Genomic DNA, 14375 nt, shown 5'->3' with positions numbered 1-14375 from the left:
GGGGGCAGAGCCTTCCCTGGGAGTCAGCTTTGCCCCACCATTCTTTGGATCACATCCTAAGAAGCTTTGAACACTCTCTCCACCTCCTAGGCTTTCTGAGCCCTGGGCAGGGGGGAACCTTGGCTTCTGCCTGTGTTTCAGATGCAGATGGCAGAGCTATTAGTGTCCCATGGGGCCAGTCTCAGTGCTAGGACGTCCATGGATGAGATGCCAATAGGTAAGTTCAGGACAACACTTGGTACATACATAAGCATTCATCGATTTTTTGATGAATAGAGGATAAATGGTTAAATATATGGTTGGATAGACGGTGGGTTGGTGTGTGGATGGATAGTTGGATAAATGAATAAATTAATGGGTGGTAGATTGATGGATGGATGGATGGATAAGTGGATGAATGTATGTATGAATGAATAAGAGGATGGGTGGGTAGAGGATGAGTCTCTGGATGGATGACTGGTTCAGCGAATAGGTAGACGGCTGAATGAAAGGATGAGGTGGATTGAGTGGGTAGGGATGTATGATTTCAGCATCTTTTCATAAGTTCTTGCTTGGGTTACATGGGGTACCTGCTTGTTTCTCTTGATACTTTTTGTGGGGAATTAATGACTCCTCTTGGAAGCTATCAAAGGTGTCTGAATCCTTCGGTCATAACTGGGAATTGGGACTGTACATGGGACGTGGGTTTCCTCTTCTTACACTCCTCTAAGGATTGAGTCGTAGCCCAGGAAATAAGGCTGGCACTGTTTTCTCCCCTCCACCCATGTCCCAAAAGATGCTGGGAGTTTTCAGTGGGTTGGCGTGGCAGCTCCTCTGGTCTGGAGGGCCCTCAGGGGCCACAGCCCCCTGTGCTATCCCCCACCATGGGCTCCTTTGCCCCTTCAGACCTGTGTGAAGAGGAAGAGTTCAAGGTACTGCTGTTGGAGCTAAAACACAAGCACGACGTGATCATGAAGTCGCAGTTGAGGCACAAGTCATCCTTGAGCCGGAGGACGTCCAGTGCGGGCAGCCGCGGGTGAGTCAGGGGCAGGGCAGCCGGGGCGCCCAAGGATGCCCCCACCCATGGCGCCTGGATGCAGCCTCTCAGCATCCCCCCACCCCCACTCCCCTTAGGAAGGTGGTGCGTCGAGCCAGCCTGTCGGACAGAACCAACCTGTACAGGAAGGAGTATGAGGGAGAGGCCATACTATGGCAGCAGAGGAGCGCAGCCGACGATCAGCGGACCTCTACCTACAATGGGGACATCAGGGAGACCAGGACAGACCAAGAGAATAAGGACCCGGTGAGTGCCTGCCTCCTGCCTGGCCCCCGTCTTGGTCACTGCCGTGGGGGGGGGGGACAGGGCCCCAGCCTGGTGTTGCCTCTTCATCTCAGAGCCTTCAGAGGGAGGTCAGCTGGCCAGTGCCCTTAAACTAGCTGGATCCTGTCTGATGTGGGCAGCTACCGTGGTTAATGGGGCAAGCGTAGGGTGTGTTCGTGTCAGAGCTGGGAGACTTGCACACAGTAGGGACTCATAATTGCCAGGGAGTGAGTGATCACCATGTACCTGCTTGGGCTCCAGCAGAAGAGAGATTTAGTTCTGAGCTTCCCAGAAGAGACATTTAGTAGGGCAGCCACCCTGGGAGAGAGGGCACTACAACTTCTTCGGGGGAAATATAACAAGATGTTGAGAATTGTGTTGAGACATCAGGTTGGAAGAAAAATTTTGAAAAATAGTAAGGGGCTGGCAGGACATCTAAGAAGCCGGCTCCAGGAGGAGCCAATGGTCTGGGCATTCAACCACTTTCCTAAGAGGATGCTGTATTAGTTTCTGAGAGCTGCTGTAACGAAAGACTGCAAACTTGGTGGCTTGAAGCAACAGAAATGTGTTCTCTCCCAGTTCTGGAGGCCAGAGGTCTAAAAATCAAGGTGTCAACAGGGTTGGCTCCTTCTGGGGTCTCAGAAGGGAAATCTGTTCCACGCCTCTCTCCTAGCTTTTGACGGCTCAGGCATTCCTTGGCTTTTTGCTAGCAGGCCTCCAGTCACTGCCTCTGTCTTGACATGGCCTTCCTTGTATATGTGTGTGTATCTCTGTTTTCTCTTAGAAAGATACCAGTCATTGGATTAGGGCCCACCCTCATCCAGTATGACCTCATCTTTTTTTTTTTTCCTAACATCTTTATTGGAGTATAATTGCTTTACAATGTTGTGTTAGTTTCTGCTGTATAACAAAGTGAATCGCTATACGTATACATATATCCCCATATCCCCTCCCTCTTGCGTCTCCCTCCCACCCTCCCTATCCTACCCCTCTAGGTCTCATCCAATGTGACCTCATCTTAATTTAACTGATTACAGCTGCAAAGACCCTACTTCCAAATAAGGTTACACTCAGAGATGTGGGGTGGGTATGAGTTTTGGGGGGACACCGTTCGACTCAGTACCGATACACTCAGGTCCATGCATGGCTGCAGCCTTGCTGAGAGGAGTGAGCAGGTTTGGGACCAGAGCAGAATTGCTGGGGACAAGAAGGAAGAGGCTGACCATACCAGTAGGGGTCTGCCTTTGTGGTTCTTCCATTACACGATGAGCAGTTGAAAACATTTCTAGCAAGTGTTGCTTTGGAGGGATGCAAAATGTCTCAGTGGGGCCCTGCTTCCCTGCGTGAACAGGGAGGTCACATGAGGGCTTGTCTTGCCAGCTGGAGAGAAGGCAAGAGAATCCCCATCAAAGCACTGGCTGGGATGGAGCCGGCACACATGGAGCTTTTGTCTTCCTTCTTCCCTAAGCTTTCGGGTTGGGAGAGAAAAGAGTTGTAGATCAAAATCGAATTACATTTCAAATGCCTCCCAGCTATTCTTTAATTATTTTTTCTTTGTGATTGATGTGTAACTTGTGTAAAGTACACAAATCTTAAATGAATTTTTCAGTAAACTTACAAACACATACCTTCCGATGAAAGTATAGAGCATTTTTGTCATCCCAGAAGGCTCCCATGTTCCCTTTTCCAAGGACTTCTCCCACCCCAAAGGTAGCCACTATTTAACTTGGAGCACTAAAGATTAGTTTTGCACCTGCATCTGCATATGAATGGACCCAAGCAGTCTATGGTCCTCTGTGTTTGGTTTCTTTTTTTGGGGGGTGGTACGCGGGCCCCTCACTTCTGTGGCCTCCCCCGTTGTGGAGCACAGGCTCCGGACGCGCAGGCTTAGCGGCCATGGCTCATGGGCGCAGCCGCTCCGAGGCAATGTGGGATCTTCCCGGACCGGGGCATGAACCCGCGTCCATTGCATCGGCAGGCGGACTCTCAACCACTGCGCCACCAGGGAAGCCCTGTGTTTGGTTTCTTTGTGTCTCCGAGATTCCTCCATGTGGTGGCATTCAGCAGCATCTCATTCTTTTTCATTGCTCCGTAAATTCTATTATTTACATATTCTACAATTTATGTGTCCATTCGTCCATTGGTGGACATTTGGGTTGTTTCCAGCCTGGGCTATTTTGAATAAAGCTGCTCCAAACATCCTTGTATGTGTCTTTTGGTGACACAAGCACTGTTTTCTGTAGGGTATTTACCAAGGAATGCGGTATGAGTCACGAGGTAGGCGATATGTACCTTTCAACGATCCCGCCAAGCAGTTTTCCAGAGCAGTTGTACCTGTCTGCTCTCCCTTCAGCAGTGAATGCACCTTTCTTGCCAGCTGTTGGTATAGTTAGTTCTTTGCGTGTGAGCCGTCCTGGTGGGGTTGCTGTGTAGCTCAAATTTTTAGTTTGTTTTTCCCTGATGGTGGATGATGTTGAACCTTTTCTTGCGCTTATTGGCCAACTGGTTATCTCTTTGTGCTTCATCTGTTCTTTAGCCCTTTTTTATTGGGCTGTTTATCTTTTCCTTATTGATTCATAGGAGAGACTGAGATTCTTAAAGAAACCCTCAGGGGTTTCCCTCTCCACGCCTGCTCCTTTCCGTGTGTCTATTCAGATCTCACAGGCCCCAGGATCCTCTCAGAAGTGCTCATTGATGTAGAGTTTCATAAACCATTAGCCCTGTAGGGAAAGGGTGGGGGGATATGGATGCTGGAGACCAGCCTGAGTTAGGTCTGAGTTTGCTGTTGTTAATTTCTGGAGATTCCTCATCAAGGCTCCAGTTTGTTTGGAGTTGAGTGAAAGCAATCAGATGGGCCACTTGGCCTCAGGGGCTGGGGTTTCAGACCAGGGAGGAGAAGACAGGGTACAGAGATGGCATAGCCAGAAGCAGGCAGTCCTCTCCCAGGTGCTCAGAAGTCCTGTCCCAGGGAAACTGTCAGGGTCCAGGGTCCCTGTCCCAGCCCCAGAGGGAACAAGGAGATCACAGGATACAGCTACAAAGCTCAAAGCTCCTTCCTTTTTTGTTCCTACTACCTTTCAAGGCCTTAGGTGCTGTCAAGGACGTAATAGTCTATAAGGTAGGGATTCTCAAAGTGCGGTCCCTGGACCAGCAGTGTCAGTGTCACCTGGGAACTTGTTAGAAATGCAGATTCTCAGGCCCCGCCCCAGATGTACCAAATCATAATCCCTGGGGCTGAGGCCCAGCACTCTGTGTTTTAACCAGCCCTCCAGAGGATTATGATGCACGCATGGATTTGAGAACCACTGATCTAAGGGAGTATTTGCTCAGCCTGACTCCCAAGTCAGGTTTCTGCCAAGGCTCTGTGCTGTTAACCCCCGGGGCTGGCTTGGGTACATAGTTTTGGCAGAGCTGATTCACTGATAGCAGGCACAGCAGTAATAAGACCACCCCGTCTCTTCAACCAGTGGTTCACAATCTTAACTGTAGAAGAAAATCACCTTGGGGTGGTGTTTTGTTTTTGTTTTGAAAAAACCTGATGTCCAGGCTGCAGTCCCAACTGATTAAATCAGAATCTCCAGGCTTGGGGCTCAGGCATTGTATTAATTAATTAATTAATCTTTGGCTGCATTGGGTCTTCATTGTTACACGCGGGCTTCCTCTAGTTGCGGCGAGCAGGGGCTACTCTTGGCTGCAGTGCGCGGGCTTCTCATTGCAGTGGCTTCACTTGTTGTGGAGCACAGGCACGTGGGCTTCAGTAGTTGTGGCACGCGGGCTCAGTAGTTGTGGCTCGCGGGCTCTAGAGCGCAGGCTCAGTAGTTGTGGTGCACGGGCTTAGTTTCTCCGTGGCATGTGGGATCCTCCTGGACCAGAGATTGAACGCTTGTCACCTGCATTGGCAGGCGGATTCTTAACCACTGCGCCACCAGGGAAGTCCCTATTTATCTATTTAATGAATAGACTTTATGTATTTATTTACTTTTTGACTAGTTTTAGGTTTACAGATAAATAAGTGGGGGGAATTCCCTGGTGGTCCAATGGTTAAGACTCCACGCTTCCACTGCAGGGGTATGGGTTTGATCCCCGGTCGGGTAACTAAGATCCCACACGCTGCGATACAGCCAAAAAAAAAAAAAAAAAGAAGAAAAAGAAGTGGGAAGTACAGACAGTTCCAATATACCCTCGTTATCATGCCCCCCTGTTTCCACTATTATTAACCGCTTGCTTTAGTGTAGTATACATGTTATCATTGATGAGCCAGTATTGATACATTATATTAACTAAAGTCCATAGTTTCCATTAGGGTTCACTTTTCTGGTTGTACGTTCTATGGATTTTAACAAATATATAATGTCATATGTCCATCATTAAAGTGTCATACAGAATATTTTCATTGCCCTAAAAATCCCTGATGCTCCCTATTCATCCTTTCCCAACCCCAGGCAATCACTGATCTTTTTACCGTCTCCAAAGTTTTGCCTTTTCCAAAATCATACAGTATGTTGATTGAATCACACAGCATGTTGCTTTTCAGTTCGGCATTGCATGTGTTTAAAATCTCCCAGATGATTCCAATATGCACTCAAGGCTGAGAACGAGTGTCTTCCATCCCTGCTGCTCAAATTATTCGCAGAAACTTGTTAGAAATGCTGAAATTTGGGTCCCAACCCAGACCTAGTGAATCAGAATATACATTTTAACAAGAGCCCCAGGTGACTCATATGCACATGAAAGTATGAGAAGCACTGATTTAGACCATCAAGAATCTGCAATCCTCCCATCCCGTTTGTCATCAGTGTTGCCTGCATAGTTCAGAAGAAGCCACTGAAGAAACAGAAGAAACACACACATAAATGGAAACTTGCTATGGGAAGCATCCCTCTCCTTACCATATTTTAATCTAATTATATATTCTTGGAGATCTTTCCAAGAAATCAGATTCTTGGAATCACAAGTCAGCACATAGAGACTTCCTTCATTTTTTCCTACCAGCTCCAGAACAGTCTAATACAAGTACTTGCCATAATTTCCCACCTGCCTAATGACGGTTTTCATGCTACCCTGAGGGAATCTATCTGTGAAACAAAGTCCTAGAAATGGGCATGCTTGTGCAAAGTATATATTTTTCTTAAAAAAAATTTTTTTGTGGATGGTGTGACATTGCCCTCCAAAGAAGTTGTGGCAGTTGACACTCCTGTCCACTTCCCGCACCCCTGCAAGCACTGAATAATAACAAACTTTAAAAATATTTGTCAGGAATTCTCTGGCAGTCCAGTGGTTAGGACTTTGTGCTTTCACTGCTGAACGCCCAGGTTTGATCCCTGGTCAGGGAACTGAGATTCCACAAGCCGCTCAGTACGCTTCCCCGCCAACCAAAAAAAAAAAATGTGTTGGGACTTCCATGATGGTCCAGTGGTTAAGAATCCACCTTCTATTGCACAGGACAGAGGTTCGATCCCTGATCAGGATCCGGGCAACTAAGCCCGTGCGCCACAACTACTGAGCCCGCATACCACAACAAAGACCCGACGCAGCCAAAAATAAATAAATAATAAATAAATAAATATTAAAAAAACATTTGTCAATGTGATGGGTAAAAATGATATTTTGTTGTTTAAATTTTTATGTCGTTAACTATTTGTGAGATTGAAAATTTTTCCTATATTTATATGCTATATAGATCTACATTTTGCTGTGATCTGAATATTAATGTCCTTTGCCTGTTTTTTCTGTTGGGCAGTTGGGCTTTTTCAAATGGACTTTTAAGAACTCTTTATACATTTGGAAATTAGTCCCTTTTCTCTTATAGGTTGTAAATATATTTCTAGCTTTTCATGTGTCTTTTGACTTTGATTTTTGCTATGCTTTATATTTTCGTCACTGTCAGATGAATCTACCTTTTAGTCATAGTTTCTAGGCTGCAGCTACTTTTTTTATTTTTTTTGCGGTATGCGGGCCTCCCACCGCTGCGGCCCCAGACGCGCAGGCCCAGTGGCCACGGCCCACGGGCCCAGCCACTCCGTGGCACGCGGGATCCTCCCGGACCGGAGCACGAACCGGTGTCCTCTGCATCGACAGGTGGACTCCCAACCACTGCACCACCAGGGAAGCCCATAGGCTGCAGCTACTTTTAAAGCTCTTTACCCAGGGATTTCTAGGTATAAAAGATCTCTGGGTAAGAGCGTCTTCCATTTGTAGTGGAGATATACCAGGGGCTAAGAGGAAGGATTACAAGTGACCCAACTAAAATCGACTTACACAAAAAAGAGATGCATTGGCTTATGTAACTGGAAAGTCTGGGGCCAAGTGGATCCAGGGGCTCAAAACATATCATCAGGATGCAGTCTCTCTCTCTCAGTCTCTGTCTCTCTCTCAGACTTCCTTAGTGCCGGCTTCACAGCCAAGTAGACCCTTTGAAATTGTATCTCCCCAGTACATCATTCTTACCAGCGTAGTTCCTACAGAAATAGATCTGCTCTTTCCCAACTTTTCTAGCACAAGTCCCAGGGTTGAGTTTCACTGAACCAATTTCAGTCAGGAAGCCACCCCTGAACCAATTCCTGTAGGGAGTTTATTGATTGGCCAGGCCTGGGGTCATGGTCTTTTGCTGGGAGCAAAGGTGAGAGTTGGTCAACTCTATCAAAACCCATAGATTGGTGAGTTCCCCAAAGGAAAATAGAAGTCTTATTACCCAGGTAGGGAAAACGGTTGAGGACAGGCCCAAACAACCATGCTTTCAGCAGAGGCACAAGTGGGGTATGGGTTCAGATCTTCCAGCCAGCTGGTAACGTTGTCCTTCTCACCCTCAAGAACCCCAGGCTGGAGAAGCCCGTGCTGCTCTCCGAGTTTCCTACCAAGATCCCACGAAGTGAAATGGACGTGCCTGTTGAGAACGGCCTCCGGGCTCCGGTCAGCACCTACCAGTATGCGCTGTCCAACGGGGACGTCTGGAAGGTGCATGAGGTGCCGGACTACAACATGGCCTATGGCAACCCTGGCATGGCCGATGCCACCCCGCCCTGGAGTGGCTACAAGGAACAGAGCCCCCAGACGCTTCTGGAGCTGAAGCGGCAGCGGGCTGCAGCCAAGCTGCTCAGCCACCCCTTCCTGAGCACCCATCTGGGTAGCGGCATGGGCAGGACGGGTGAGGGCGGCAGCGAAGGCAAGGCCCCTTTGATCGGAGGCAGAACTTCCCCGTACAGCAGCAATGGGACCTCGGTGTATTACACGGTCACCAGTGGAGACCCCCCACTCTTGAAGTTCAAGGCCCCCATGGAGGAAATGGAGGAGAAGGTCCACGGCTGCTGCCGCATCTCCTAGTCCCTGAGGGATGGAGAGGAGGGATGCTTTGGGGAGAGGGTCCCTGGAATCCAGGCCAGCCCAGCAGCCCTGGCTGGGGAGGCTTCAGAGGGCAGCTGGGGAGAGGTGGGCTCTGCTTTCCAGAGGAACGCTAACCTCACCTCTCAGCTAGCTGCCCATAGCATCACCACTTCCCATGGTTCTGCTTCTTGCCGCACTGTCTGCCATCAAACACAAGGCCCATAGTGGCTTCCTGACTCATCCTGCTGTCAGATTTCGGGAGCACGGGCTGGGACTCCAGTTCTGTTGTTGGTAAAGGCTTCTCTGGACCAGTACTCACATGTGACATATCAATACACACACACACACACACACACACACACACAATCAACATGTGTAGGGATGACACAGCTGGGCTCACGGGAAGCAGGTGGGACTGAGAATTTGTGGGCTCTTCCCAAGAGGACTGAAGTTAAGACTCAGAGTTTTGTCGCCACTGCCAACATGGCTTTAGCAGGGGAGGAGGCCTGCTAAGCTGATACCTGTCAGCCTGCCCAGAGCCCTACCAGGGTTTGCTATCATCATCCACATCCGGCAGGAACAGGAGGTCCTCTCTGTGTCCAGAGGGAGCTATGCACCCACGTGGGGTGGATGACACGGGCGTAGGCCTGCTCCCCACAGCCTTGCTTGTGCCAAGCGCCAGCTGTGTGAGTGCCCAGGGGCCAAGGTGGAAAACCTGGCTATTCCAATCCTGGAATAATCCAAATCATATTTTGCTCTTGGGTGGAAGCATCAAAAAATGGAGGGGAGAGAGAACAAAGGTAGTGTTTCCAAAAGTGCATTTGATGAAAGAATTCTTTTAGGCTACAAAGCTCCAGGTTGAGAAGAGGGTCCACTGGATTAGCTTTCTTTCCTGAACAGTATCACGATCACTAGGTTTTACTGACTGGTGTTGGACAAATGAAGCTAAGCGAGAAACTTCAGTTGGAAGGGCTTTTCCAGGGAGAGAGGCGAATTCATGTTGTTAATTTCTGCAGACATCTCTGGTAACCGTGACAGAGCCCAGCGCCCTGGCCAACCTTTGTGAATATTTGGCTGATTTCAGTCCAGCCTGTCTCAGCCGGCCTTCCTCAGACTAAGCCATCAGAGTGAGCCGTGGGGGGCTGCTGGGGCCCCTGCCTCTCCCAGAGTGAATGCTCAGCACGCCCAGCCCAGCTTTGCTTTTTCTGGAATGCTTGGTGAGACGGTTTGCCAGTTGGCCCTTGTGAGTTCCTGTCTGGCCCAGGAGCTCCCATCCTGCTCCTGCCAGAGTGGTGACAGCCCAAGGCTGAAAATCCAAGGTGCACATGGTCCAACACCCTGCACTGCATTCAGGAGAGCAGTGGTGGGGCTGTAGTTGGGTCTTGCCCCAGCTCTACTATTTCATAGCCCCAATCTTTCTGATGCTGGGGAGGGAAGCCTATGAGAGACAGGCTGCCTGCCACCTCTCCACTGCATTCTCTCATGAGCCCCTTTGAAATTGTTGCCCACGAGTTGGGCGCTATCCGTGGAATCAGCCCAAACCTTCTGGTATAACTAACGAACTGCAGGTTTGTTTCCTGCTCTGTGCACCCTTTACTTGTCTAAAACTACCTCTTTAGAGCTCTGAAGGGGCCCCTGAGGTCCAGATTCTGGAATTTGGGGGACAAATCTGGGTTTCCTTTAACCCTTTTCTTTCTGAGTTTATGAGAAATTCTCACCGAGGGACATCTGGGCCAGAGGCTGGGGCTGGAGGAGCCCCCTTGTGCCACAGTCCTAGTAATGAGGTCTGCTGTTTGTCCCAGTCCTCCACTGTGGTCGCCATGGCTCCCATAGCCCAGAGGCAGAGCTGGATCCCAAGGGCCTCGCTGATGCTTTACCAGGAGCAGGGCAGCTGGGTCAGAGAACAGTGCTCCTGGATGCAGGGAGAGTCACAGCACCAGGCCACTCCCACCCCAGCTCCAGGACGGATCCCGTCCAGGGTGGAAAGGCAGGTCAGGTGACTTCAGACAGGTGTGCGTGACACCTGCCACATCCCTGGGGTCTGGGGCTGACTCTCCATCATCTCATCCTATGGCTGGAGCAGGGAAGGGATGATTCAAAACACACATACCTTTTAGGCTTTAAAATAGTGTTCAGATCAGACTGACACTGAAATTCCTCTTGAGCCGACTTGAGCTGCAAGCTGGGAGGTACTGAGGGAAGACGCACGCTCCTAGGAGAGAGCTGTGTACGTTTTCAGATCTGTTTGCTCAGGGGCCAGAGACTGAAGGTATTTATTGCCCGCTCTGAGCCCTTCTGGCTGTTCCCTCCTTCCTCCTTTGCTTCCTGCCTCCTGGGCCATTCCTCTCCCACCCAGAAGGCTGGGACTCCCAGCTGATCCCCTGACAGGAGCCAACTGCAGACTCTTGGGCTTTAGCGCGTGTTTTCAGTCGGGGATAAACCATTCCCTTCAAGTACCTGGGGGAACTTTCCCTGTGGGTCTCCTCGGTGTTGAGGGACAAGCTGGGGCCAAGGTCATTCATTTATTCACTCATGTAGTTTATTGAGTAGCTGTGACTCACCAGGCACTGTATTAGGTTCCAGGGATAAAGGAGGAATGAGAGAGTGAGGTCTCATCCTTTGATGATGGTCATGACCATCCTCATGGTCATGAGCATCAACAGCCCCATTCAGTTCACCTGAGACAGAAAGGCTGCATCCTAGTCCAGCAACACTTTGCTTTTCTGCTCCTAGAATCCCTAGCGTATGAATTCCTTTATCTGGGAAGCTGCTGACATCACCACGCCTGGATAACACTTGCCACTAAATGGAGATGCTGGATCTTGGGTTCCAGGCAGATACCACCCCAAGTCCACCTGGGACTGTCAAGGATAACTGCCTTTAGGCCAGCATCTTTCAGCCACTGTATAATACCAGTTTGAAGTCAGTGTCTAGAAGAACAAGGAGTCTGGAACTTGTTGCCAAATGCATCTCAGGTTCTTAAGCTCATTGTCTCTTCCTCATTTTTGCTCATTTATTACCTAGTCCTGCCCCACCAACGGATATTGGGAGGAAAAGGAGCTTCTCCTTTAATATCGAAAACTTTCCTCATGAATCTGCCTCTATTCCTGGCAGGTGTGGATCAAGAAGCAGGGAGAAAGCTGGCAAGGTCGATCAGATGCCCTGCTCCCGCTTAGACCCAGGTCTGGTGGCAGTTCCTGGCAGGTTAAAGGAGGCTACTTCTAAAGCCTGTGCCACATGGCTCCCTCTGAGCTCTAGCCCTTGCTCCCACCTTATGCCCCCAACAACTGAAAATTGGTGGCTATCACCAGAGAGTGAGTTTCTGGCCTGAGAGTAGCTCCAGGAAGTTGAGTGCACCCTAAGCCCAGGTCTTCTGAAGACTTCAGGATGTAGTTCTCCATCAAATATGCAGCATTGGTGAAACTGCTCTGTACTGTTTGATCAATTTCAATAGGCTTAGAAAAGTTAAAGCTGTGTCCTCTGTCCTGCCCACCAGTTTGCTGGCCTTGTAATAACATGAGACCATTTTGGTTGTTGGTGTCAGATATCTTTTGATCTTGAGTTCTCCCTTCCACTTGCTTTCCCAGAGCAGAATACTGGGACACTTTCCAGAAGGGCGCTCCTTACAGGATGCCCAGAAGGACTGTATTTAACTCTTGCTATTGTGGCTTGGGGACAACCTCCCCTCCCCCAGGGCACATAAGAGCAAAGAGTCATGTGGTCAGTGGGTGACTCTGCAGAAGTGACCGCCTCTGCTAGAAGCTTTCCTCGACAGTCTCTTGTTGGCCAGTTGGCCGGAGGGCCTGCTTCCCATGGGCATTGCAAGTCCCACAGTGCGGGGCCTGGCTCTGTGCACCCAGGAAAAGTCTGTAGACCCACAGCCCTCCGCAATAATTCACCAGACCAGAAGCCACTGATGTACAGAGAACATTTAAGAAAAATGTATTTTATGTGAAAAAAAAAAGTTAAAACTCTGTATACTGTATCAGCAGCTTTGTGTAAAAATGGCAATCAAGAGAGTCTAATATATTTAAAACTTTTTTTTAAAAAAAATCCTTGTGGATCTTTGATATTGTATTGAAGTAACTTCCAGGTAGCACCACGCCATGCAGCAGTGGTGAGCCCCATGTTCGAGACTGTGGCTCGACCACACCCCAGAGGGGCGCGCCCCTGGAGTTGCTTCCAGCTGCCAAGGCCTGTGACAGAATTCGCTGTTAAGAGTTTTTAATTAAGATTATTAAATTCCTTTTAATAACACCTGTTTAGTGTGGCTGTGGTCATTGCTCTGAGCTCTCTTGAACCCTAATGATTTGAATTCACAAAACGGTAGTGCCTGGGATAAAGGGCAGGGGAGGGTTCCAGGTCCCTGATCCCACCACAGAGGGCTCTCCCAGTTGGCCCCTGAATCAGAGGGAGCTCTGAGGGCTCAGATACGGAGAGGTATCTTTCTAGACTGCAAGAAGGTGAAACCTGGTGAAGTCAAGAAAAGAAGGGTGGTTGAAAATGAGCTTCACTCTGTCAAATGCTTCTTTTGAAATTAACATGGAGCCCTATAATAGCTCATATAACATTTTTCCCCACACTTTCAAATGGTTGTCTGATGACACATTTATACGTAACAGGGCTGCCCTTCTCTTCTGTTCTCTTCTTGGAGTGCACTGACCTGTCCTATCCTCTTCTCCCCAGTCCACCCCAGTCCTTCTCCTCATACAGTTTATAGTGGGGAAGTAAAATACTACATACTACTTCACATTATTACAACAATTCACCTTGCCTAAGGTCAGAAGTGAGACAGTGGTTATTCTCACTTCTGACCTTAGGCAATGGAGAGATTGACAAACTCTATGATTGCACAGCCCCAGACAGTGGTCATTGTTTTCATCACATACAGAAGTTTGTTGGTGTCTTGGAAGAGGATGAAAAAGGATGCTGTCTTGGACCCTTCTGGATGCTGGCTGCCAGAGCAGGGACACATAGAAATCTCCACACTTGGGCTTGAAAAATTTCATAAACAGGCTGGGTATGGGGAGAGAAGGGAAGAACGGAAGTATCTTTGTAGCAGCGGACATTCATCCATTTAAAAAAGTATATTGAGGACTTCCCTGGTGGCGCAGTGGTTAAGAATCCGCCTGCCAATGCAGGGGACACAGGTTCCAACCCTGGTCTGGGAAGATCCCACATGCCACGGAGCAACTAAGCCCGTGTGCCACAACTAATGAGCCTGTGCTCTAGAGCCCACGAGCCACAACTACGGAGCCTATGTGCCACAACTACTGAAGCCCACGTGCCTAGAGCCCATGCTCTGCAACAAGAGAAGCCACTGCAATGAGAAGCCCGCGCACCACAACGAAGAGTAGCCCCTACTCACCACAACTAGAGAAAGCCCGCGTGCAGCAACAAAGACCCAACGCAGCCAAAAATAAAATAAATTTATTTAAAAAAAGTATATTGATACATGATAATGGTAATGTCTCACATTTATGAAGCACTTTACAGTTGTATATATGTCTTCTCATTTACACAAAGAAAATGAGGCCTAAAAATTGGCTATTAGATTTAACACCGTGGAGCTCATGACGATCTTTTTTTTTTAAGATTTTTTTTTACGTGGACCATTTTTAAAGTCTTTATTGAACTTGTTATAATACTGCTTCTGTTTTTTATGTTTTGGTTTTTTTGGCCGTGAGGCATGTGGGTTCCTAGCTCCCCGACCAGGGATCAAACCTGCAACCCCTGCATTGGAAGGCAAAGTCTT

At 48.7% G+C, this 14375-nt stretch overlaps 1 protein-coding gene across 1 annotated transcript in view; it reads left to right on the top strand.

Annotated features, from left to right (window-relative positions):
• PPP1R16B (protein phosphatase 1 regulatory subunit 16B) overlaps nt 1–12877 on the top strand; it is a 102819-nt gene extending 89942 nt beyond the window's left edge. The window contains 4 exon segments of the mRNA XM_032606568.1: nt 142–217; nt 886–1015; nt 1114–1282; nt 8111–12877. Coding sequence (XP_032462459.1) covers nt 142–217; nt 886–1015; nt 1114–1282; nt 8111–8620 — 885 coding nt within the window. The 3' untranslated portion in view covers nt 8621–12877.
• The last annotated feature ends 1498 nt before the right edge of the window (nt 12878–14375 follow it).

The sequence above is a fragment of the Phocoena sinus genome, chromosome 15 (genome assembly GCF_008692025.1).
Source record: "Phocoena sinus isolate mPhoSin1 chromosome 15, mPhoSin1.pri, whole genome shotgun sequence".
Classification (NCBI taxonomy): Eukaryota; Metazoa; Chordata; class Mammalia; order Artiodactyla; family Phocoenidae; genus Phocoena; species Phocoena sinus.
This window is presented reverse-complemented; position numbering and strand designations above follow the sequence as displayed.